This window comes from Camarhynchus parvulus, chromosome 4A, assembly GCF_901933205.1.
Source record: "Camarhynchus parvulus chromosome 4A, STF_HiC, whole genome shotgun sequence".
Lineage (NCBI taxonomy): Eukaryota > Metazoa > Chordata > Aves > Passeriformes > Thraupidae > Camarhynchus > Camarhynchus parvulus.
In genome coordinates, this window is record NC_044600.1 from 953,545 (window position 1) to 979,005 (window position 25,461).

General features: G+C 50.4%; 1 protein-coding gene across 2 annotated transcripts in view; it reads left to right on the forward strand.

The window, feature by feature from the left end:
- The window catches only part of PCDH19 (protocadherin 19), a 57,818-nt gene that overhangs the window by 16,979 nt on the left and 15,378 nt on the right, over window positions 1-25,461 (forward strand). Inside the window, exons 3-4 of one of the 2 annotated variants that reach the window (XM_030967660.1) lie at window positions 10,684-10,742; window positions 14,312-14,484. In XM_030967660.1, the coding sequence (XP_030823520.1) occupies window positions 10,684-10,742; window positions 14,312-14,484 (232 nt within the window). The remainder of the gene's footprint in view (window positions 1-10,683; window positions 10,743-14,311; window positions 14,485-25,461) is intronic. The other variant, XM_030967661.1, reaches the window with a different exon arrangement.

Sequence of the window (25,461 nt, forward strand, 5' to 3'; positions counted from 1 at the left end):
ACAGAAGTAGTAAATACCTGTTGGGTTGTTGTTTCACAAAGAAATGTGCCATCCAACCTTGTCTTTGAGAAAAAGCAGGGGGTTAGAGGCTCTGCTGTAATTTTTCTGTTGTGCTTCCCCTTCTGGGCCATATTACCAAGAAATTGATCATCATCCTTGCTGATATTATCATTATTTATTGCAAGGCTGTGCTGCACTGAACTGTTGTCACAGAGAGGTCTCTGCCATGCCCGGCTCCGTGCGGGTGGTCAGGGCAGTCCCAAGGTGCTCCTGTCAGTGGGAGCAGGCTCCACAAGGACTCGGAGCCAATTTTAAAGTTGTGGCCATAAATTAGAGCTGTTTTGCTGATGCATCGTCACCGTCGTCATCAGGACAGCAGGTGCCAAAGCGCCGCGTCCTCGCTCGGCAGAGCATCTGCTTCCTCTGAAAGGAGCTTCTGCTGAATACATGCATTTCTCAGAGAGCCTCAGAGGATCCTGAGCTGAAAGAGACCCACAAGGATCCTGGAACCCAACTCCTGCTCCCTCCAGAAACAAAACCATGACTGTCGTCCTTGTTGTTGATACTGAGTAATGGTAACTAAAGCTCTTAATAACCAAATAGCATCAAAAACCCTCAAAGGGGAAAAAACCATAGTGCCCATCTCAGGGAGCAGCCTGGGCACCCTTGGTGGCCCTGCAGTGGGCTGCAGACTGTGGTGGGTGATGATCCTGTCCCACAGCAATGGGCTGGGTGCTTTCAGCACAGAGCGCTGTCTCCCCAAGGGACTGCAAGATTTGGTGCTGATTATTAAAAATGACCCAAGATTATGGATGCAACTGAGGAATATTACGTAAGTTTTGTAGAAAAATGACCTGAATAGATGAGTGAAGGCTCGGGCTGGTTCTCCAGCTGCACTGAGCTCTGTCTATTTATATCACCCCTGGGCTTTCCAAGCCCTCTTTTAACTAAAGCTCATTTGATAACGCATGTCTTTTAAAAAGAAAATAATAATAATAAAAAAAAAGGAGGAATTAAAAAGAAAGAAGGAAAGGAGGGAAAAAAACCCTAAAGAAAAACACCTCTATGGAGAAGGTAGGGTTTTAATGAAGAAATATTTTATACTATTCTCCTACAACCTTAGGGCTAATAGCCTGGAACTGGTACTTTGGCTCCTTAAAAAGCCCAACAAGACAAGCCAATTACGGCCTCTGAAACATTTTTATTTTTAGTTCCTTGTAATAGCAATTTATCCTCGGCTATGGTACATTAACTGGAAGGAACAAGAAGTAGTAAGGTTTTGGCATCTTTGTAATAACCAAGGGGCTGTGTTTACCAGGCTGTTAATAATGTGGGGTGGCTGTGGGCAGGGGAGAGGGCAGGGTGGGGATGGAAAAGGGCACCCAGCTAGTGCCCGGCTGAGATCTCCTCATCTGGTGAGGGCTGTGTTGTCATTCATTTCCCTGCAGTTTGTTCTGGGAGAGCACAGGCTCCTGTTAGCTGAATTGCTCAGTTTCTGCTGGCCCAGAGCTGGTAGCTTGGCTCAGAGGGGAGGAAGGGCTGTGCAGAGGGTGCTGCAGCGTCCCCAGGGGTGCTGGAGCTGCTGGCACCTTTGGGAAGGGCTGAGCTGAGCAAAGCCAGCTTCACATCCACCGCCCATGCAGGTCAGACAGCGAGGGCAGTGGGAGGAAGGCCAGTCCTGCTCAGGTTTGCTGCCAGTCTCGTGGCTGCAGGGAAGTTCTGTGGGCTGAGAGCTGCGTTTTCCTGCACAAGCAGGGAAAAAGCATTAAAATAGGGGAAAACTGGTTTTGATAAAGAGTTTTGTTGTGAGCGAAATCCCCTGGAGGCTTCGAGTGGGAGCTGCCTGAGGCTATCCTGATTGCAAGCCTTCCCATGCAATTCCAGATAAACACTGTGAATGATAAAACCATGAGCACGCAGCACAGGGTTTGTCTGAGTTTGATTATCTGCCAGGGTGGGGGGGTTTGAGCTGAAGCCGGGCAGGAGCTGCTGCTGCTGCAGAGGTCCCAGGGCTGGGTCTGGGCTGTGCCAGGGGCAAGCCTGGGAGCAGCTCTGGCCTCTGGTGACGCCGTGGCAGGAGGATGGCTGGGGCTGTGTGGGCTGGAGAGCTCCGTCTGCTTGCCCAAAAACCAGAAGAAATGGGGTTTGCACTGGGAAAGGGGGCAGGGCCAAGGTCCCTGTGGCCCCTGAGTGCCCCAGGGCTGGTGCATGCTCGGGGGGCATCCCCTGGCTCTGATGTGCCGAGCTGGCAGCAGCATCTCACGCCTTCCCTATTTTTAACTCAGCTGCAAGGATTTTTGGGTTTTGGTTTTTCTTTTTCCTTTTTTTCCCCTCCTTCTTCTTGCAGTGACAAATCTGTGATTTCTCCTGTTCCCTACAAAATGCATTGGCCTGACCTGCCACTCCAGAAGGTGAATGACAGGGAGTTTTATTTAGCCCTAGAGATGGGAACATTTAAAAAAAGGTTCTTCTGTTATATTTGTTTTCATTCCTAATGGCAGGAGGCAGGCAAAGGACAGTTCTGAAAGGTTTTTTTAACAAATCTCGAAGTCATGCCCCATCACCCTGGGCCTGCTGATTAGACCCAGATTGTTTCTCTCACTGCCTAGGGAGGGGTGTAGTCTGTGCTGGGAGCTGCATGTGTGGATCCACTGCACATGTGAAAGTCCCAGGTTCAGGGAATGGGGAAACCCCCTTCTATCAGGTTTATTGGCTGTTCCGTCCCTGCAGGGAGCTTTCCTTGGCACTCTGAGGCAGGAGCCCTGTGCAGGAGGCTGTGCCCCATCAGTGGGCACATGGGAGAATGTGTCTGTATGCTCCTCTCTAGACAGCCTGCCCCACTTTTGGGTCAGTATTTTGCTTTTCAATAGATTTTGAGGAGTGGTGCCAAGCGGGTGTCTGCTGTGATGGTTCCAATGGAGGGATCCCTGTGCCATGCCCCCCAAAAAGCTTTCGGGTTATAGATACCATGTGGATGTAAGGCAGGTGTTTTAGGATTTTTGCTCTTCATAACCATCCTGTATTTTTCTGATCTGCTGGCAAATCCAGCCTGGTGACACAGTTTGTGGCTTTGTGGGGTGTAATTTTGGCTTTGTTGTGTGTTGCTGCTCCTGGATTCAATCTGAGTTTTTAATCCTATACCTCTTTTTCAAAATCACATCTCAGCAGCAGCTTTTCTCTTGCCTCCCATCCATTTTCAAACAGAAAATGACAAAGCCTGTGTTTATTTGGGGAGGGGACAGGAGTTCAGCGTGGATTAGTGGGATGCTTGCACTGTAATAGAGTCTGGCTTGATACTGCTGCTTAGTCTGATGAGAGGAGTGATGCTAAAGGATGAACTCTCCCAGTGATTTCTCTGCAGTGCTTTTTATTTCATCAAGAGAAAATGGAGGCTGGACTCAGTTCCTCCAGTGTTTAATAATGTCCATCATAATGGAATGCCCGTTATTTAAGCTGCAGTAGTAATTAGAGGCTTGGTGGTGTTAAGTAGCCATAGAGTCTGGCTCTGAGGAATGTTCATTGTACCTCATTAAATTTGGAATTACTGCTTAAAAGGCCAGAAATAAATATTCTGTTTATATTTCGGGGATGGTAAATCTAAATGGATGCTGTGTTTGCACATCCTCGTCTCTGCTCGTTCCTGCTGAAGTGAGCGAGGCGCTGCTCCAGCAGGCTTAGGCAGCAATCAGTCTGCAAAACAGCCTAACCCCAAACCCAAGCCTGGTTTCATTGATCAAGTGCAGGAAAATGATCTGCTGTATTACATCTAATTATAAAACATCAATATCAGATGCTAGATGCACTTACTGGTTCAGAGGCACTACGCTGTAGTTCACAGTTGGCAGTCTCCTGTAGGAGAAGCTCTGTCAGCGAGCTGGGCGTGGGGATAGGGCTGCAGAGGGACATGCCAGAGGTCAGGTCCTTCCAGCTCTTCCAGGTGATGGCTCCTAAATGCTCTTTAAGGGCTGAATTGCTTCATGTGTTCCTTCTGTCTTGCTGGGGCTGTTGGCAGTTAGAGGTGTGTCCTCTGCTCCTCTGCCCCCTCCCTGGCTTGTGCTGCAGTGCCCATGGAGTGGCTGGGGCTGCTGATGGGCACCAGTGAGTCCTTTCCAAAGGTGCTGACCCTGCAGGGGTGTCAGAGGCACAGCACAGCTTGGCTGTCGGGGCACACGTGGTGGGTTCCTCACTGTGACCTGGGCATCGCTCCCCACACTGCGTCTGTCAGCGTTTGCTGATTTTCCCCCATGGTGGAAGCCCCAGTAGCTGTTTGGTGGGGTTTGCACTGGTGTTTAACCCAAAGCCTTGGGCTGCTGCTGCTCCCAAACCTCTGGCACCCACCGTGCCAGGAGGTGCCAGGGTGGGAGGGTCAGCACCTGGGGATCAGGGGTTTGGCATGTCCCAGCTGGGTGTGGCTGTGGGTGCCGCAGGTGCCGCCAGTGCTGGAGCAGAACAGGAGCAGAGCTCCTCACGTGGGTCAGGCACTGCACCTGGTCACGGTCCTGGCCCCCGACCCTGCTCTGGGGCAGAGGAGGGCCGCTAGCACGGGGCTAATTACTAATTATGATCCATCACACAGAGCGGGGGAAATCTCTCCTGACGTCCTTTGAGTGCGCTCCCAGCCCGGAGCTGGATCCGATGGGTCTCTGCTGCTGTGCAGGGGGAGAGCAGCCCATGGTCTGCTGGGTCTCTGCAGAGGGACCCCAGCCCTGGATCTGCTGGGTCTGTGCTGCTGTGCAGAGGGACCCCAGCCCTGGATCTGCTGGGTCTCTGTACAGAGGGACCCCAGCCCTGGATCTGCCTCTCCTGCCGGTGTACAGAGGGACACCAGCCGTGTGGCTGCGTGTGAGAGCATCAGCCCCAGCCTGGGCTCCTCTGGGCCATGGGCTCCATCCCAGTGCTCCATGGGCTTTCCCACTGCGCCTGCTCCCTACAGGAAGGAGTCTCAGACCTCTTCCTTATTTCCCACGGGCTAAGTAAGCAGCTTGCTAAATGATAATGACTTTCCCTCATTGCTGATGCATACTACATTTGACCTGGTCCCTACTTTGAAATTTTCACTGTTTCCCGAATGCAGCTGGAGCGTTCTTATTTAATTTGCATGAATTTTATATCACCCACAATACAATTCAAACCATAAGAATTAAATGCTGGTGAGATCTCCTAATAGGCAGCATCAGTTCTATTGCAGATGCTGGAGCCTGAGATTGAGTGGCCCATGGAGAACAGGACTGAGGATACACAAGGACCAGGACAAGTGGTCTTACAAGCCCTACCCTTCCCACCAGGGAGGCCCAGTGGACTTTGGGGAACAATTTGCCATTTCTGTGGTCCCCAGTGATGCCTGCAGCACAGAGGGAAGGCAGGAGACTGGTGCTCCGGGTGGAGATGTGCAGCTTGAAGCAGAGGATGCGGAGACGTCGATGTTTCTGGAGGATTTTGTGAAACCAAAAGGAGAGATGCACATTGCAGCCTTGGAGAAAGGTCCGCTTTGTTTTTTAATAATAAAGGGTGACATGCAAGCTTTATTAACAAGGCATGTAGGGGAAAAAAGGCTCAAGGGATAACCCTGAAAAAGTGGTGCTAAATGTGTCATTTTTATGAAGCTGATTTTGTGAAGAGTCCCTACATGCTTTGGCAGGAGGTTGCAGCAGGTTTACAGTAATTTGTGGAGAGACAGAAATGTTTTCACCCTGAAGTGAGAAGAAGGGCAAAAAATCCCTGTGTTGAGACGCTTTAGAGCCATCTTCTGAGGCAGAGGCTGGCAGATGGATGGATACCTGTCACTTCGGGTCGGGAGAGATGGGTCCAGCTCCAAACAACCATGGACTGTGCTGGGGGCTGATGTGAAGGAACCAAGCCCTTTATCAAGAGCCTGCATCCACAAGCTGGATTTTCACCTCTGTGGAGTACGGTTTGAAAGATATCCCACATCTGAAACTGCTGAAAGGAGGAAGAGTGATAAAGAACCAGGTGCCAGGCATTGCCCTGAGGCGAGCAGGCTGCAGGGACACGCCTGTGCTGCTCCCAGCCTGCTGGCACGGCCCAGGACACGGCCCTCCACCCTGGCACCGGCCCTGCCAGCTTCCTCTGTCTGTCCAGCCCTGCACAGTGCTGCTGGTGCCCGGAGCTGCTGCAGCCCTTTCTGCTGGCACTGCATGAGTTCCTCTGGAAGCGCTTTGGATGCGCCAGGGTTTATTTCTGTTTCTAAGGCAGGGAGTGAGCAGTCCTTAGAGCAGTGCCCTGTTGCTAACAGACCCTTTGCTGTCGGGGAAGTCCCCCCATCGATATCCAGGTCAAGAAGAGTTACACTGACGTTTGTACATCTTTTTTTTTTTTCATTTAATGGAATTGGCAGTCCTCAACCAAAGGCAACCGCTAGGGGAAAAAAAAAGTTTAATATTTCCCTCCTGATTGCTCAGTTTGGAGTGTGTGTGTTGTTATATTTATATTTATATTTATATTTATATTTGTGTTGCTAAGGCAGCGGCAAAAAACGTTTTTCAAATTAGGCGCTGGTAAGCCGTGTGGCAAGCCAGGGCTCTCTGATGGCACTGCCACCAACACGTCTGCATCTGGAGAGCAAGGACAGACCTGTCCCTGGAGGACAGCAGGGCTTTCTCCTCCAAGAGAAATGCAGGCTGAGGCCTCAGACTTCATGCAAGGTGTTCTTCAGCGTTTCCCAGTTTCTGGAATGTGTTGTTTATTCTTGGCACGGCAGCTGTGGGGCTGATGGTGACAAGTGTGAGCATCCTTTCTTCAGTTACAATGAGGAGATAAGGGCTGGCAGCATGCTTGGGAGGCCCTCGCTGTGCCTGGCTCTGAACATGGAAAGGAGAGGCTGGACTTGGGGCTGGGCTCCCCTTTGATTTCTACAGGAGTGATGCTGATTAGTGAGAAAGTGACAGTTCATTTGCTCTTGCCAAAATAATGAAGAAGATGAGGGCCAGCCTCTCAGTGATGCACTTGATGAAGAGCACACTTTCATCGGTGCCAGCCAGCCTTACCTTTTCCCTCTTTTTTGTGCTTTGACTTTGTTCTTTGGGTCTCATTAAGAGAGGGAGTGGATCCTTTCCCAATTAAAATGTTGACATGTTGAAGATGCTCTCCTTTCCCGTCATTTTGCCTCTGTTTGTAAGTGGTTGCACCTTGCAGGATGAACTAGAATTAAATCAAGTGAACTTTGATTGAATAATGCAAGCTGCAAAGCAACCCTTCTCCATGAAAAATCCCATTTCTTTTTTATTTTTCTGGTTTGATCCCCTAGTCTGCATGGAGATAACCTTGACAGATAATCCCATGGCTAAGTAAAGAAACTGGGCTGGAGGGAACATGCCAGTGTGGGAAGGATGAGCAGCCCACCCTTGTGCCAGCGTGGGCAGCACAGGCAGCTCTCACCTCTGAGGGTGCAGGGAAGAGGATTTCCCATCCTTGTGGCCATGTCACTCCTTGTTTTGCCTGAAATCTGGAAGTAATTATCATTACTTGTGCTGTGTCCAGTGGTGGGGGAATTCCAAGCCTGGGAACGGATGCTGTGTCCAGCCCCTCAGGAGCCCTTTTGTTCTGTGTGGATATGGGGGTTTCATAGTGCTGCAGAGCATCCTGAGCAGGGGACACGTGCAGCAGGAATACACAGGAAGGACATTACCCCAGTCCATTGAACAGAAATCAGGGGGAATTTGCTTGTTGCTGAACGAGTTGAGCCAGGATTTGGTCTTTGTTTTTGGTTTGAAATCAACAGCAAAGCTCCCAGGGATGTTGTTCCGAGGAGGATTTAGTGCCAGGTCTGTGTCTGGGCTGTGGCAGTTTGATGGCAGCACATGGTGTCTCCTCAGCCTGTGGGATTTTGGTGGCAGTGGTCAGACTTTCCCTGTGGATGACCTTGGGTGTTCCTTGGCCCATGAAGCCTTGGTGATGCAGTGTCCATGCTCTGAGTGTTTTAAAGCTCTTCAGTGTACCTGTGTATATTGAAATTGCTGTCTGCATCCTCTCGCCCAGCTGTTCCTCTCCTGGCTTTCCCAGGGCTGTGCACACACAGGGATGGAGGTGATGAAGCAGTGGTGGGTGCAGGGGTCTCCCTGCTGCTGGGCACAGTTCTGGGGCTGGCGATGCAGGGATGGAGCCAGCTGAGGCTCTGGGCTTGTGGGAGCTGATCCCACATCTGCCAGTGCTGGGTGATGGGGGTGCTCCCCACCCTGTGAGGATTGTGCCAAAGCTGGCTCCCATCCCTTCTGCCCTCTGTTGGCTGGGCCGCTCTCAGCTCATTTGCAGGGCTGGGGGCTGCTGTGGGACCCCCTTGGCATGGCAGCCCCGGGACAGACGGACAAACACAGGCTCAGGTGATTTCCGGGGTGTTGAGGTTCTCAGGTATCATATGTAACCCACTCCCTTGGCACGGCAGCCCCGGGACAGACGGACAAACACAGGGTCAGGTGATTTCTGGGCTGTTTAGGTTCTCGTATCACGGATTGAAAATCCGTGTGTCTGTCTGCTCCTGAGCTCTCAGCACCAAAGTCATCCGGCAGGAGCAGGGATGCAGGAGCTGCAGGGACCAGCGGTTTGTGCAGTAAATCTCCAGCGTGGCTCCCCAGCAGTAATTACTGTGTGCAAGTAATAACAGAGCTGTGCTCAGTGCTGGCCCAACTCCCCCGGCTCGCTGCTCCTCGCCTGTTTCTCTCTGGGAGGTTCCTGTTTGGTAAATTAGACATTGTGCTGTATTTCAGAAAAGGTTACACTTAACCAAGGCTGCCTGTGCTTTATGATCTTGGCAGAGCCGTGTAACCTCTGCTGGGGCACGATTGGATTTCACGTTGGGCTCTGCTGCAGCGGCCCCACTCCCTGCATCCTGCCATTGTGATTACGTTAGCAGCAGACTCTGCTTTCCTTTATTTATTGAGACATTAAAGATGCATGCATTTATTTTTACCATGTTCATAATTGCCATAAAAACAGGCCATAGCATCCCAGAGCAGCTCTTTGGGAAGGAGAGCAGCCGTGGGGCTGGGGCCAGGAGGAGGCAGGACAGGGCTGGGGGCCGGTGGATGCTCCCATGTCTGGCCTGGGAGGATGCTGCTCTTGTCCTGGAGGAAGGGGAGCAGGGCAAAGCCTGTTCCTTCTGCTGCTCAGGGGGCAAGGAGCCCCCCAGGGCTGGTGCTGGTGGGAGCCCAGGTGGGGTCCCTGCGGGTCTGGGGGGATTTGGGGTGGATGCACAGGTGGGCTGGAGTGCCTGACTTGTACAGGATCCTGCATCCTCTGGGCTCCCTGAAGTGCAGGAAGGATCCTGGCCAGGCCGTGCAGATCCTGCACTGTGGTGCGCCATGCATCATCTCCCATCACATGCTATCATGCACCTGCCACTGCACAGCACTGCACAGCTCCCACTGCACAGCTCCCACTGCACAGCTCCCACTGCACAGCTCCCACTGCATGGCACCACACAGCTCCCACTGCACAGCTCCCACTGCACAGCTCCCACTGCACGGCTCCCACTGCACGGCTCCCACTGCATGGCACCACACAGCTCCCACTGCACAGCTCCCACTGCACAGCTCCCACTGCATGGCACTGCACAGCTCCCACTGCACAGCTCCCACTGCATGGCATTGCACAGCTCCCACTGCACAGCTCCCACTGCATGGCACTGCACAGCTCCCACTGCACAGCTCCCACTGCATGGCATTGCACAGCTCCCACTGCACAGCTCCCACTGCATGGCACTGCACAGCTCCCACTGCACAGCTCCCACTGCACAGCACTGCACAGCTCCCACTGCACAGCTCCCACTGCACGGCTCCCACTGCACGGCTCCCACTGCACAGCTCCCACTGCACAGCTCCCACTGCATGGCACCGCACAGCTCCCACTGCGCAGCTCCCACTGCACAGCACTGCACAGCTCCCACTGCATGGCACCGCACAGCTCCCACTGCACAGCTCCCACCACGTGCCCCCTGATGGCTCCCCCCGTGGCCTCGTGGCTTTCCCCCTGCTCTCTCTCCTCCTTTCTGGTTGCTTTTTTTGGTTCCTGACCTGCTGCCAGCACCAGAGCCCCGGGGCTGTGTAATCTGAGGTTAAAAGATGTGTTTCAGCTGCAGAACGAGTTGGTGGGTTTTGCTTGCAAGTAACAACTCCCTTGACTTTTCTCCCCTTCTTTTACTCCCCTCCAACTTTTAGGCATGTCACCCATTGTTTGCTTTTTTATTAATAACAGAGCCCACTGTCTTTGCAAATGAAATGATGTAAAACAAAGAAAAGTACCCGCATTAAATTCTCTGGCAGGGGATTACCTTGCTGGCATTTACATATCCATGCAATAAATATTTTAACATGTTAATTATGCACTAATAAGAAAAATACCTTTTGAACTTTCAGTCAAATTGACACACACAGAACTGACTCCATCAGGGAATTAAAAGCAATTAGTTTTGTAACAGAGCATAGTCACATTGTTTCTTCTCTGCAAATTGTTCTGTGGTCACCAGCCAGCTTTTTTTTGGTGAAAGTTGGTGGAAAGACTGACAGGTACTGGAGTTTTCCATCTGTCTCTGTCCTGCTCTCCGGGGCCTGTGCCATCATGGGATGCTCCTTCCCTCTTGGAAGGTTGCATCCTGGCCCTGCAAACCTGGCTCTTCCCACTCATGGAGAAATCAGACTTGTAACCATGTCCGTTTTCTTTTCCTCCTTCCAGACTGAAAACTACTCCTTTGATTCCAACTACGTGAACAGCAGAGCTCATTTAATAAAAAGGTACGTAGGCTTGCTTGGAGGGCTTGCTTTGCCCAGCCAAATCCCAAGGGTTTAATGTTCTTTCATGCTGCCTTATATACTACTTGCTTATTTTAATATGCAAAACTTTTTAAGAGTAATAATTCGATTTTAAAACAGTACTTATTTACCATTAAGTCCCATTGCTCATGGTTTGCAGTAAAGGAAATCTTTTTTTCCTTCTCTTTGGCTTCTTCATGCTGGGAAGGTGCAGTAAGTGAGGTAGAGTGCTGTTACCCTGACAACTTTCAAATTCTGAGAGTTTATTCCATTTGAATGCGCAGGAATAAAAGGATAGATTTGGCTGGTGAGATCTCCCTGCCATGTGAGGCAGGGAAAATTAAAAAAAAAACCAAATTGTTTGGGGGCAGGTAATTGGGTTGGATGCAGCTCATGGCTCCAGCTCACTGTTTTAGTTTGAATACCAAGGCAAACAGCACTTGGCCAGGCTGATTTTTCCCCATGTGTAAAAGGAAACAATCAGTTCAACTGCAACCTGGCAGTCACCCTTGGGGAAACAGAACCCTTTGGGTGAAATGCTGCTCTCCTCAGAGCCGGGCAGTGGTGAGGGATTGTCTCTGGGGGTGTCACTGGGGTTACCCAGCTGAACCCTGCCGGGCTGTGTTAAGCCAGAGGTGAGCATCGCCCCAGGGGCAGGAGGCTCAGGAGGGGTCACCCAGCATGGTCAGTGCCCCTCACCAGGGCTGCAGGACTGCAGGGGCAGCTCCCTGCACAGGAGCAGGTGCAGGATGGGCCCAGCAGCTCCTTGCCCACCTCCCTGCTCTCCCCAGGGCCTGGCCAAGGTGTGTGGGGACCGAGCCATGGCCATGGCTGTGCCCGTGCCCAGCACAGCTGTGCTCGCGACTCTGCAGAAGCCATCACTGAACCGAGGGTTTTACAGAGAGCAGAAGCCAGCCCTGAACTGCTGAGATCTGATCTGAGCAGTAAAAATATCCAATTATCTGCCTGGCTGAGAGCCCACTTGTTTACACCTTCGGAACCCGAGCAGCGAGGGAGCTGCGAGCGGGTTCAGCTGTGGAGGGCAGGTGTGTTTGCCCGAGTGGCTCGTGGTGTTTAACCATGCTAATGTGACACTGAGAGAGCTGGCTGGCCTGTGCCACGCTGCTCCTGCCAGAGAGTCTTCAGGCACACTGATAAAACCCCAAATCTATTAATCTTTCCCTGTTCACACCTAAGATAAAGGCAGGCAGCGCTGCCGCCTGCGCAGCGGGGCTGACTCCGAGCCTGTATTGTTTGGGAGATGCTGCTGCTGCCGATTCCCCCAGACCTGCCCATCCTTTAGGAAGTGTCAGCCGCGGAGACATGTCTGTGGCTGCTGCATTACAGTCTGGCTCACTGCAGGGAGGATAAATGCCTTGTAACATGGGCTGCCTGCGCATTACGAGCAGCAGCTCCGTGTAGGACAGCGCTTCCCCCTGCTTTCTACCTTTGTCTTCTATCTTAAGTACCACGGGTGCCAGGAATGCTGTGCAGACATCTGAGAACAAAAAATATTTTCTGTAACATACTGTGGCATCATTTTCATCCTTTGCCTTTATGAAGATGTTGTAGTTCTGCTATCTTTGGTGAGTGAATCTTCTCAAATCCAGCACTTAATTAATCTATTTGTACTTTTCCTGTGTTGTCTGCCTGCCTCTCCCGCTCATCTGCACTCACACAAATGAATTGTAGATTTGTAGTGCTTTCTTAACTTAAAAATCTTTGATGTCACCTGGAATCAAAGTCAGCGGCTTCAATAGGGACATCTTTATTTAAAAGGTAATGTTTGAAGGTTTACCAATTTATATGTATTTCAGAGCTCCCCCCTCGTGTGCTTTTGCAGAGCATTAGATGGTAGGTGGTCTGCTTGGTTTCCGTGGAGACACAAAAGGGCTTTTCAAAGTAATGAAAATCTCCAGCTCTTTGGGGCTTTGAAGCCCAGGCTGAGTCTTTCACTGACGTCTCACACCAGATCAGCCAGTGAGAAAGTTCAGAGAAGTGGGTGCAGGTGGATCCTCCCAATGGGTGCAGTTCTGCCGTGCCAGGGCTGGGTGTGGAAGGAGCACAGGGTGGGTGTCCCCAGGGACACCCTGATGGCTGTGCCACCTGGGGCAGGCGTGCCTCAAGGTGTCCCTGCTGCTCACAGCGCCCCTGGTCCTGGGGCATGGCCCCTCTCAGGGTGTTGGGGTCCCAAATGGAGCCAGAAATGCAGCTCTTCATAGAGCCACAGAATGGTTGGGGTTGGAAGGGACCTTAAAGCCCATCGAGTGCCACCCTCTGCCATGGCAGGGACACCTCCCACTGCCCCAGGTGCTCCCAGCCCTGCCCAGCCTGGCCTTGGGCACTGCCAGGGATGCAGGGGCAGCCCCAGCTGCTCTGGGCACCTGTGCCAGGGCCTGCCCACCCTCCCAGGGAACAATTTCTTTCTATCATCTAAATATCATCTCTCTTCTTCCAGTTTAAAACCATTCCTCTTTGTCCTATCACTATCTGCCTGTGTAAAAAGTCACCCTCCCTCTTTTTTGTATGTCCTATCACAATTTGCCCATGTAAAAAGTTACTCCTTTAGGAACTGGAAGGGGCTGTGTTCCCAGAACATTGTCCAGGATGAGCAATCCCAGCTCTCTCAGCCTTTCTTCACAGGAGCTGCCCTTCCTCCATCCCTCTGGCCAGGGGCTGCATTCCAGGGGGTGTTGGGGCTGCTCAGCCCTGGGGGAATGTGGGAGCAGCTCAGTCCTTGGTCCTTCCAGCAGTGGCTGTGCTGGCAGAGGCTGTCAAGGATGTTTGACTGTGTATCAGATTTCCTTCAAGCTGCGTGAACTTGGACCCAGAATCACTGGTTTATTTTTAAAAATAAGAATGCATCATCATGATTAAAAGACATTCCTGTTTCCAGGAAGACTTTTGTTTTTAAGCTTGAAGTGATTAGGACTTGGCTTATAACCTAAAAAAATGGGGCTTAGATCTTGTGTAACTGCAGTATGAGGTAGTGCAACTTGGGAGAGCCAAGTTGTAGAAACAGCTCATTTAATGTATATTTTTAAAATTTTTATTTCAAATCCTGCTTCACTCTGAGCTTCTGCAAGATGCAGGGCAGCCTGAGGGTACCCACAGGCTGACCCCAGGGCAGGAGCAGGGTGGTGCAGGCTGGATGCTGTGGTTGTGTTTTGGGGTGCAGAGGTGCCTGTCAGGGAGTGTGCCCCCAGTCCCTGCCCAGCTCTCTGTGCCTGGCAGTGTCCCTGGGTGTCCCTGGGTGTCCCTGGGTGTCACTGGGTGTCACTGGGTGCCCCTGGGTGTCCCTGGGTGCCCCTGGGTGTCACTGGGTGTCACTGGGTGTCCCACTGGGTGCCCTGGGTGTCCCTGGGTGTCACTGGGTGCCCCTGGGTGTCACTGGGATGCCCCTGGGTGCCCCTGGGTGTCACTGGGTGTCACTGGGTGTCCCTGGGTGCTGGGGGGACAGGGACCTCCCATCCCCACAGGTCTCACTGCAGCACCCCGGGGTGTCAGGGCCACCTTGTCCCACCCAGGAAGTGACAGCTGTGTTTCCCCAGCAGCTCCACGTTCAAGGACTTGGAGGGGAACAGCCTGAAGGACAGTGGGCACGAGGAGAGTGACCAGACGGACAGCGAGCACGACGTGCAGCGCGGCCTCTACTGCGACACAGCCGTCAACGATGTGCTGAACACCAGCGTGCCCTCCATGGGCTCCCAGGGCCCCGAGCAAGGTGAGCCACCACCCTGGGGGTGCCCACTGCCCCCACGTGCCCCTCTGTGCTGCCCTGGTGGGTGTGCAGTGAGGATGCTTAGTGCTTGCTGGGGATAACGCTGTACATCATCAGGGTGCTGGGTAGATATTAATGAATCTTCACTCCACGCCTGTCAGGTGAGCCAGCAGTTGGGATTATCCTCTACTCACAGGCAAGATTCCAAGGCCCCGAGATGTGCCTGACAGTGAGGGAGTGCTGGAGTTGGGATTAGGGCAGGAATTAGGGTGCTGTGCCCAGGGCTGGTCCCTGCCTGCCTCCTCTCTGGAGCACTGATGGTGTGTGCCCTTCCCAGTGCTCCCATCCCAGCTCTGCCACAGGTCAGCAGGGCACGTGGGCAGGCACCCAGGCATCCCACAGGGGATTAGCTCAGGCTGTGGGCGAGGGTTTGCATCTTCTCACCTGCATAGGTGGCAGCTTTCAGCTCTTCTCATCCCCATGTGCAGGGATGAAGCCCTGCTCTGAAATCAGACTGGTATTAGCTGGAGGAAGGAAGTCAGAGGAGTTCAGCTGAGCCCAAGTGTCGTTTGTACTTGGGCATGAATGTCGCTTTTACTGTCTGAGGGATGCAAACATCCAATGCAAACATCCTGTCTGTTTCAATTAAGGAGCCTGAGTGCGGTTTGGTGCTCGGGCGCGGGGGAGCCTCGGGGCACTTGGCTATATCTTGAGATAAGCTGGAGCTGAGGCTCAACTGGAAGCCCCACTGCTAAAAGACTTAAGGATATGAAAACAAAATGCTGTGATTATGAACTGGTCTTCAGCTGTTTAATTCAATTCATGGTAAACATCATTAAAAGCCTTTGTTTTGATGTCATGAAAGAGTCAAACGGGGGAGAGAGAGTTCTTGCCATCTGCGCCACCGAGTGTGGGATTTTTCTGGGGAGAATCTGATGGCTGTATTAATTCTCGATGGAGTCTGTTAAATGGCCACAGTTAACCCTGTGAGACTCCACGAGGAGGGGAGCACAGAGGTCACCTACACATTCCACGCTGCCAGCCGCACTAATTGGAGAGGGATGGCATCCGCAGCGATAATGTATTTCCAGACAACCCTACTGTGGCCAAAGATGAAAAAAATTAAGCATTTATATAACTGTACAGTGGCAGTTTAATTCTCTGCGGACCAGCACCGTGTCAGAGAATGCAGGCTGATAGCTATCATTTATTATTCTTCTATTACAAAGAAATGCTTTTTCATTTCGATCTGGAGAGGGTTTCCTAAGATGCATTTGTAGTAAGGGATGACTGTGGAAGCAAAAATGTTCATAATTGATTCCCATCCTGGTGAATGGTCTGAGCAACATCTGTTAATTTTTTGTCACATTTCTTCAGCAGAAAACCCAATCTCAATGGGCTGCAGATAGGGTTTTACAGGGATTACATTTCTGATAAGTCTGCGTGCTGGCTCTGATAACAATGCAAATAAGTTAAAGAGGCTGAGTTGGAGGCAGAGCTCCTCGGAGGAGTCAGATGGAAGTAAATATGGTTCACTCCATTGTAGCATGGACTCCTCACTGCATGTAAAATACACCCAAAAATCAGGTGTATTTCCAGAAGGTGACTTCTGAAGGCAGCCTGTCTGTCTCCCAGTCCTGCAATGGCCCAGGGGGTTGGTGCTCCTGGGTCTGGTTTATTCTGGGAGGAAAGCAGCACTGACACCCAGCTGCACCTGCAGGCAGGTGTGCCACAGTCAGCTCTCTTGTCCTGCAGGGCCCACACTGTCTGGTGTGGAAGAGCTCGGGGTGACCCTGTGAGGTTATTGGGGTGCTGGTGGAGCAATGAGAGGAGCAGCACAGGCGGGGAAGTGAGTGGTTACTGTCGCAGAAGCTGAAAAAAAGGTTAAAGAGAGTGTTGCCTGAGCTGATCTGTGAAACAGGAACTGCAGAAAATAATCAGGAAAATCAAGATGCTGAGATGATGGTGATAACAGCAGTTCCCACATGATTAAAGCGATGGTTTTCACTTGGTAATTTTTACCTGATTTTGGAGCAGAGTGGCAGGGTGGGGAGAAAACACCAGAAATTCATTGAGAAGGATGTGCAGGACTGTTGGCTGACTACTGCTCCAAACACACAATCCTTGTCTGGAGAGCAGCCTGGCAGCTCATGTACCCATGCTTTGCTTTTGCTTGTTGTCCCTGCCCAAACTGCATCTCATGTAATCCCAGAGAAACGGGGTGGGGGAGTTGTTGTTGGAGCTTGCTCCTTGATGGTAATGATCTCCTGGCTGGGAGCCTGGTGTGGCTCCCCTGTGTCCAATCTCTGCTGGGCTTGGACCTCAGCTTGAGGCACCACGAGTCCTTCATGAGTTCTGGGTGGCAGAAATCCTTGTAGCTGGCTGGTAGGGGATGATCCCTGTGTGGTGGCTCAGCGTGGTCAGTGTGGACCTGGCCAGCCCTTGCCTACTGAGATGCTGCATTTCCTGCAGAGGGAGATAGGCTCGGATGGATCCAAGCTCCTTGGATGGATCCAGTGGCACCAGTGGTCAGTACTTAGGCTGGGAGCCCCAGGGAGCTGCTGGTGTTTCACTTTCCTGGTGCCACTCTCGGGTGGGAGTGACACCAGCTGCCAGTCCTGCTGGCAGGAGCCCTTTCTCCTCCTTTGGAAATGACCTAGATTGCCAGAAAAATGGCAAACCATGGCATGGAGAGTGCTGAGCTTTAGTGGGTAGCAGCAGGTCATCAGAAATACTGCCTGGAGCTCAGCCACGTTGCGTATTTTGGGAGCAGGACTTCTGCCCAGTCCCTCTTTACCTCAGGATCTTAATTATTGATTATAAATTCATCTGATGAAAAGATGGCTTTAATTGCTCTAATATGTACCCAATTTGGAGTTCATTATAGGCCAGGATTGTTTTCCTTCCCTTGCTAATTGGCACCAAATGGGATGCAGAGGAAGGCGGGCACTGGTGCTGTTCCACCTTCAGCGATTGCCTGGCTGCCTGTAATTGTTTGTTTATTTGTGGAGGTGCTAAGTGCTGCTGGAAGTTTATATGTGCTCTCTTCCTAACGAGTCCTCAGCTGAACCTCCAGGATTTCTCTGCGAGAGGGGTGTTTTCAAGCAGCTGCTGGATCTCAGCGATGTTTGGGGATGGCTGGAGGACGGGACTGAATGCTGGGCTCCCCTTTGTGCCTTGGCCTGTTTCCCCGCGGGATGGGGTGGGTTTTCTCCGTATCCTGGTGTAGCCGAGGTTCCAAGTGCGGCTCTGGAGGAAGCCCTGGTTTGCAGGAGGAGCTGAGGTGTGGAGCTGGTACAGGGAGCGGGCAGCACGCTGCCCCTGAGGACAGCTGTGGGGTGAGCCCTGGTGGGAGCTCCTGAGCCTGCTCCTGCCAGCACCACGGCAGAGCTCAGTGGGAGATGTTTCCCAGCCCTGCAGACTGTGGTGGTGGTTTTCCCTGGAAATGGCAGCACGGACCAGATGTTCACAGGGTAATTGAAAATTCCATTTTATCAGAAAGTGTTTGCTGTCAAAAAGTTTTATCTTTACTTCAACAAAGAGGCTGATTAGATCCCTCAGGACCTGAATTAGCATCTTTGAGGCTGGATACTCTGTTTTGTGATTCAGGTAGTTATTCCTCCCTTGGTTTTCCTCATACTGGTACTTTTTTCTTTAAATCCCTTTGCCCTCTTCCAATCACAGTGTTTGTGCAGGTTTGGCTTGTTTTCTTTGTGTGGATGTGCACAAGCACCTGGATATGCTTAAATGTATTCTACTGCCTTTTTCACCTTGCCTTGAGCAAGAGCCATTCTCGTACTCTCTAAGTCATGGGAGCCAGCATAGAAATCAGAAAGGAGATATTTCCAATATAAGTTTTTAGTGTTAGAAGCAACAGATTTCACACTTACCTTAATTCCCAATGCTGGCCAGTATTTTAGCCATCAATTACAGAAAGAAAATCATTGGTCCAATGAAGCAGTGATTCACCGTTTAAGACAAAAATAGAAAATATGAAAATAATAAGCACACGCTAATCATAAAATGGCAGTGTTAGAAATAGTCACCACTGACATAAAATAGTGAAAAAGCTTTAGAATCAAAATGAGAGGGTTTTAAGCAATGTCAGTAATGGATCTCTACAGAGAATTGCTTCTAAAAGCATCACTTCCACTTTCCTGGTGCCAGATCAGCAGTAAAGGTTCACGTGAAATGTCATCTGGAAAGACCTGATCCCGCATTCATTTCCACATCTGTGTAACTTTGCTCACAGGGGAGATTTAATTGTGTCTGGGTCCCATAAACTGCAGCAAGATGTAGGGTTCTTTGAATAGAAATGGGTTATATTTAAATACTTATGTTAAGTCTTCTTTATACTATCACACAGTATAGAAATAAGATTTGGGTGTGAAGGAGAAATGGGCCCGTGATATTCACTGGAACTTTTCCTGCTGGTTGCATCCCAAATTATTCAGATGTATCATCATTTAGGGGATCAGGTTTTATCTGGAATATTCCAATTGGTTCTTATGCTCATCTGCATAGTATCTGGGTGTATTTCAGTTGTGAATTGAGAACATGACTAATGGCATTAACTGGAGGCAAACACAGGTATTAGAAACTGTTGATTTTCTGTAAGCTGATTTCCAGCAGTCGTTCTACCTACACCCCCCTTTCACTCTGCAGAAAAGCCTTTCTGTAGAGCACATAAAGACCTCAGTGACATATTCTAGGGCTTTGGAGGCTGCATTTCTCTGGAAGCGTCTACAAATTAATAAAAGTACCTAAGTTCTTGTATTCATACATGCAGCACAAGACATGAAGTATAACATTAATGTGTGAGTGACAGCACATCCCTTAAGATGGATGAATGCTGTAAGCTTTCTTTCAGGGCAGTGTCAATTATTCCAGCTCCTCTGATTTCTGTATTATTGCACAGCTCTGGTAAAGCAGCCTCAGTGAGCTCAGTGGTGCTCCTGCAGTGGCCAGCCTGGAGGGAGCAATCAGCTTCTCACAGTACCCTGAAAGCCCTGAGGAGGATTTTCCTGACGAGTGGGTAAGCTGGTCTTTGGGAAGAGGAGCTGATTGTCTTATGATTCCCACACTTTTAAATGATTGTGTGTTGAGGATTTGAATCAGCTCTGTGTGGAGGTCACTGACGCTTTTGTCCATGCTCTCTCCATCCTCCCCAACCTCCTGCTCACATTTCCTAACTGGGGTTGTGGAGGGCGTAATGTCTTTTGTGGGACCATTGGCTGTAACTCAGCTCCTGCTTCAGAGGGTGATGTGGACAGCATCACAGAATCACACGATGGTGATGTGGACACCATCACACATCACAGCCCTGGACAGAGGGACAGCTGGCCCCGCCTGTGAGCTCAGCTGCCTTCACCTCTGTGCTGCAGCAGGGCCGGGCAGGGGTCGCTTCAGGAGGGTTGATCCGTGCAGGGAATTGCTGGTTGGCGCAGGCAGATCCCCTGTGCTGCTCTCCCTTAGTGCTGCTCTCCCTGAGCACAGCTTGGAGCAGTCCTTGCTGGAAGGTTCTGGGGGGACACTGAAGTCATCTCCGTGGCAGTAAGTGCAGCCAATCCCCCTTTGCAAGAGCAGAACCAAATAACAAACAGATGTGCAGCCTCCTTTGTTTGCATAAGAAGCATTGTCCTATATCCCACGTTCCTGGCACTCTTCCTTCAGCTTTGTCCTGCAAAGATAGTTCTTGTGGAGTCTTCATCGCTGAAGTTACTCCATTCAGGGTCACAGGAGTTACAACCTTTAGATCCTCAAGTTTTTTCCCCCTAAGCACAGAGAACACTCAGCAGATGTGAACATTTTGGCAACTTGGAGAGGAAAATTAAAACTTGAATCCATGCCCTGTTGTGTAGGTTTGCAATGGATGAATGATCAGCCCAGAAATTTGGAGAGTTTCTACTGTTTTATTGTACTTTTTAATGAGATTTTGTCAAATTCAGTCATTGCTTACCCATATTTTAACTGGGTGATTGGAGAGCAATTTATAGGAGATATGAAGAAGAGGTATTTCAGATTAGAGAATTTCAGCTTCTATTTCTGCTTGGTTTTGTTAACTGTTCCTGAACTCCAGCCCAAGGAGAACCTTTGCAGAGATCTTTGTCTCAGGGTTCAGCTGAAGATGGGGTGGTTTTAACCCTGGCTCTTCCAAAGCCTCCTTTTCCAGAACCACTGCCCAATACTTGGACTTTAAGATACTTGAAGATAAACAAACAGTTCAGGCAAGCTTGCAGCTTCCTTTTGCCTTACAAACAAGTCAAAAAAGGCTCACATGGCCTCTTTTACCCCTCTGGCAGTAACTTCTGAGGAAGCCTTTAACACTTTCCTTCTCACAGCAGTCAGGTCTGGCAAAGTGGTCAAGGTAATGGCCATCAGATTGAGCAGTGGGGAAGGTATATGAATAAAACCAAACCTTCTGCTAGCACAGCAAGCCAGCACTTCCCAATCTCCTCCTGTAATCAATCTACATCGCTAATGACTCTGAAAACAGACTGGGGCTGGCACTGGGAAACTTGCATTACAAACTAACCATCCCTTATTAACCTTTCAGTGTTTCCTTCACAACACTAATTAGAGCCAAATAAAACCAATGTTTGTGAAACTCTTAAGTTAAAATATAATTTTCAGAGAAAATATGGTAAACTCCAGAGCTCCTGTTTGCTTGGCCTTTCTTTTTAATTATGGTAGGGGATGGCTGTTACTTGTTTTACAGAGGCTTACATGATTAATGCTGCAATGTTACTGTAATTAAAACAGCAAAAAAAAAGATGTGATTGGGGCCTGTATAATTTACAGACATCTCGGCATTCTGGTGGCAGAGCTGCTCTGAGTGTTGCAAAGACGAATCATAAAAATTTATTCTAATTAAAATTGCCAGATTGACTAAACAACAGGTGACTTATATAACTTGAGCGACTTGCACTTGGGGTGAGAAATCATCTGAAATCAGTGAATTATACAAAGCTGCCTATTATTCTGCTAAATGGGAAAGTGTGTGCTTACCATGGCAACCCGCATCAATTTTGCAGCCTCTGGAAAATACAGGGCTCTTTATTAAAGGAGTAATCAGCCCCAGCAGCGTGGTGACCCCGGGCTCTGCAGGGGCAGGGACACGGCCTGGGGGCTTTGGGGCAGCCCCCTGGGCACAGGTGGGGCAGCAGGTGAAACCCTGCCCGGGTACCTGGGGGGCTCAGGTGTGAGCCAGCGTCTCCAGAGGGGCTGCCACAAGTTGGGTGCCTGTTGTTTTTCCCTCCAAAACGTGGTGCAGTTAAATTCATGTCTGTGATAACTAGAAATTGTTTGGACCTCTGTTAATCAGGCTGCACGCTGCAGAGAGCTGTAGGGCAGGGACTGTGTCTCCTCTGGGTGCAGGGGAAGGAGCCCACCCATCTCCAAAATATGGAGAGATGGGTGAGTGTCTGAGCTGCTCCAGATCCTGCAGATATCTGCTGAGGGGAGACACACCACTGGGTTTGTATGTCGGTTGTTTTACTAAATGATCTATGTAATAATATATAAGTCAAAACTCTGTAATAATTGGCACCAAACAGCAAAGAGAACTCGCAGCTTTTATCTGTCTTGAGGGAAGTGCTGCCACTCAAAACTTGGGAGTGCTGTATTTTATTTCTCATACAGCATATATGAATGTAAGACTAGATAGTTTTAAATGGGTCACAGGATTATTAAGAAGTTTGGCAGCCCTTTCCTCCTGGTGCACGCAGGTACCTGGGGAGTGGGTGGGCTGGGAGCAGCAGCGTGGGCTGTGCCAGGCTCTGGCTGGGTGTGTGTTGCCTTTGCTCAGTCATTTCCCCTTCCTTCCTGCATTTAACCCCTGTGTCTGTTTGGAAAATAAGTTCTCTGTACAAGTATTATTATAGATGTGTGTTACTCATGATGTGTATAATCACGGTGCACATAAGGCGGCCCCTGTTTTTGCTGAGTATCTGAAATGGTAGTGATCAGTTTCCCCACTCCCAGCATTAGCTCCCTTAGTGTTTTTATTTTTCAGCAGAAACCCCTTTTTGTTCCATTTTCCTTATTGTATTTCACCCTTTTCCAAGTGTGGAGAACAACTTGCTTCCTAACTGGCTTCATTGGCTGCCAGCAGGTTGTGTTTCATTACCACGTGGCAGCAGGTGACAGCAGGTCGCTGCTGTGTCACCTCACCTCTGGGCAGCGACAGTCACACCTGGGGCAGGGCACTGCAGCTGGGCCAAGGTGGGTCGGCCTCGGGGTCTGGGTGTCACCAATAGGGAGAACATCTGGGTGTGTGGAATGACTGGCTGTAGTGAAACCAGAGCTTCATCCCAAAGAAATCCTGCCTGAGCGTCGGTCCCTGCAGGAAAAAGGGTTTAAATTGAACCACAGGGAAAAAAGAAGGGAAAAAAAGATGAAAAGCCCCCTCTCTGAATTGAAGCAATAGGAAATGAAAGCTGCTGAGATACACTGTCATGTGGGTAGTGGTGCTACCAACCTTGTGCTGCAGTAATTACCTCTATGCATGCAATTTGTGCTCAGCTACGACTGATTTCCCACATCATCCGGTGCCCAGGCTATATTCAATCAGTCCCAGCTGGAGAGAACTTGGATCATTCGGTGAGATTTCACCACAGATGCCGCCTGGCATGCCAGGGAAGGGCTGCAGAGCCACCCTGGCACAGGCTGGAGGTGTGGGGACAGTCACAGCAGGGTCCCTGCGGCCAGGGACATGGGGTGCCACCTCCTGTGGGTGCTGAGGACCTGCAGCTGCTGGGGATGGAAGGTGAGGAGCTTCTGGCACTTCCTGGGGAGAAGTGTTGGCCCTGCTGGGTGCGTGCTGGAAGCAGAGCAGGTTTTGTGGTTGTTCCTGCGCTGTTTCATGTGAGAAATGAAAGAGTGAGAGCGTCGGTTGGGAGTTTTCGTGAGAAGCCAAGGGAGGTGGGTGTCCTCATCTCCTGCAAACCAAAATAGGTCGAGCACTTGATTTCCTCTGACTGCTTTGGAAGTGTCAGCTTCAGTAAGGAGCTGAGCAGAGCAGGAGCTGCTGCGAGGGGAGCATTGCCTCGCCTGCTCGGGCACGTTCTGTCGGCTCCTGCAGGAGCCAGAGGGCTCTGAGCCATTTACCCCAGGACAGGAACTTTCTCAACTCAGATACTGCAATCCTGCATTAGGTGCAGCTTGGGGAGGAGTTATCAAGGGGCAGCTCTTGTGTGGGAAGAGGAATTTGGCTGGAAACCTGAAGTTAAAACTGTGCACAGTATTAATTCAGGAACTGTCAGAGAAGGTTTTTTTGGGAGCAGTAGCTGCATTATTGGAGGGTGTAAATACCTTTGAGGAGGGTCAGGCATACTCAGGTGTGTCCTGGAAGGCTAATATGTGTATACTGGACTTGGATTTGTTTTTTTACTCTCTGCATTTACCAGTCCATCATCATCATCATCACACAATGGTTTGGGTTGGAAGGGACCTTAAGGATCATCTGCTCTAACCCCCTACAATGGTCAGGGACACCTTCCACCATCCCGTGTTTCTCAGAGCCCCATCCAGCCTGCCTTGGACACTTCCAGGAGTGGGGCACCCTCAGCTTCTCTGGGCAAGCTGTGCCAGGGTCTCACCACCCTCACAGTAAAGAATTCATTCCTGATGTCTCGTCTAACCTGTGAGTCCAAAGCTATTCCCCCTTGCCCTGTCGCTTTTGCCCTTGTCAGAAGTCCCTGCCAGCTCTCCTGCAGCCCTGTATTTGTGATGTGTGCCACTGCAGTTTCAGAGGGAGCTGTGTGAGCAGGATGTCCTGCTGTGTGTCCTGGCAGGCTCCCACCCCTGCAGCCCAGGGATGTGAGGGCCTGGCAGCACTCACAGGGTGACTGCTGTGTCCTGCATCTGTTCTGACAGGCCGTGCTTTTGCAGCCACTCTCAGGTTAGTGTGGGTCCCACTGATTTACAGAGCTTTCCTGTGCAGTGCAGCCTTCTCCAGGACAGGCCATGAGGCACATGATAACTCAGCAGCCTAAATTATTCAGGCAAATTGAATGTGTTTGGCTTGTTCCAAACTTTTGTTTCCTTTCAGTGCTGTCGGGAGCACAGGTAGCCCTGATATTTGTATTGCAACTCATTCAAGTGCCAAGGAGACACAGACAGCTCAAGTATAACTTGTGTTTTACCTCGTTTGTCACTTACTTCCACCTTTCTGGGCACTTCTGTGCCTCATAAAAATGTTTATCTTGCACCTACTGATTGCTGCCCTCTGGTATGCTGCTGGGTTCTGGGAATTCTCTGCATCATGTGGTGGAAAAGCCCCTGCAAAATCCAAAACCAATTCTGTGTCTCTTCCACCCTTTAGCAGAAGTATATTCACTCATGCAAAAATTTTGACCCATTAGTCATCACTGTAGGATCCAGGAACCTCATCTTAATGAAGACAAGTAATTAAAATTAACAATTCTACCTGCAATTCCCTCATTGCCTGACCTCTGCTTTGTCAGTCTTCCTCCATTGTTACTGGGTGGATATGTTGAATGAATTCACTGTAAAAATCCACACAAGCCCTTCTGTGAGCAGCCTTGCCTTGCAAGGACCACCAAGCTGTGGCAAGCAGATGGAGAGGAGATGCCCTGTCAGTGCAAACATGTCCCCTGGCTTACTGGACACTGTTCAGGAGCTTCTGGGATAGGTGAACAAATTGGCTTTCACCCTCCAAACACGTGTCTGGAGATTTAGGACTTCACTAAAAGCCTTTTGAATCCACCAGGATTCTTTCAGCTGAGACCACTGGGCTTGAAATAGGGCCCGAGGGAGATGGCATCCTCAGGGATGTGCTCTGAGCCTTGCTGGAGACATTGGTCATCTAAGCCTGCGTTCAGAACCAGACTGAGGGAAGAGGAGATCTCTGCTGCTGAGCATCTCCCTAGCTCAGTGAGCAAGACAGAGCCTTGGGAGATGGAGATTTGCCTTGGAAAATTCCAGCTGCAAATGAGATGCATGATTTTAGGAATTAGA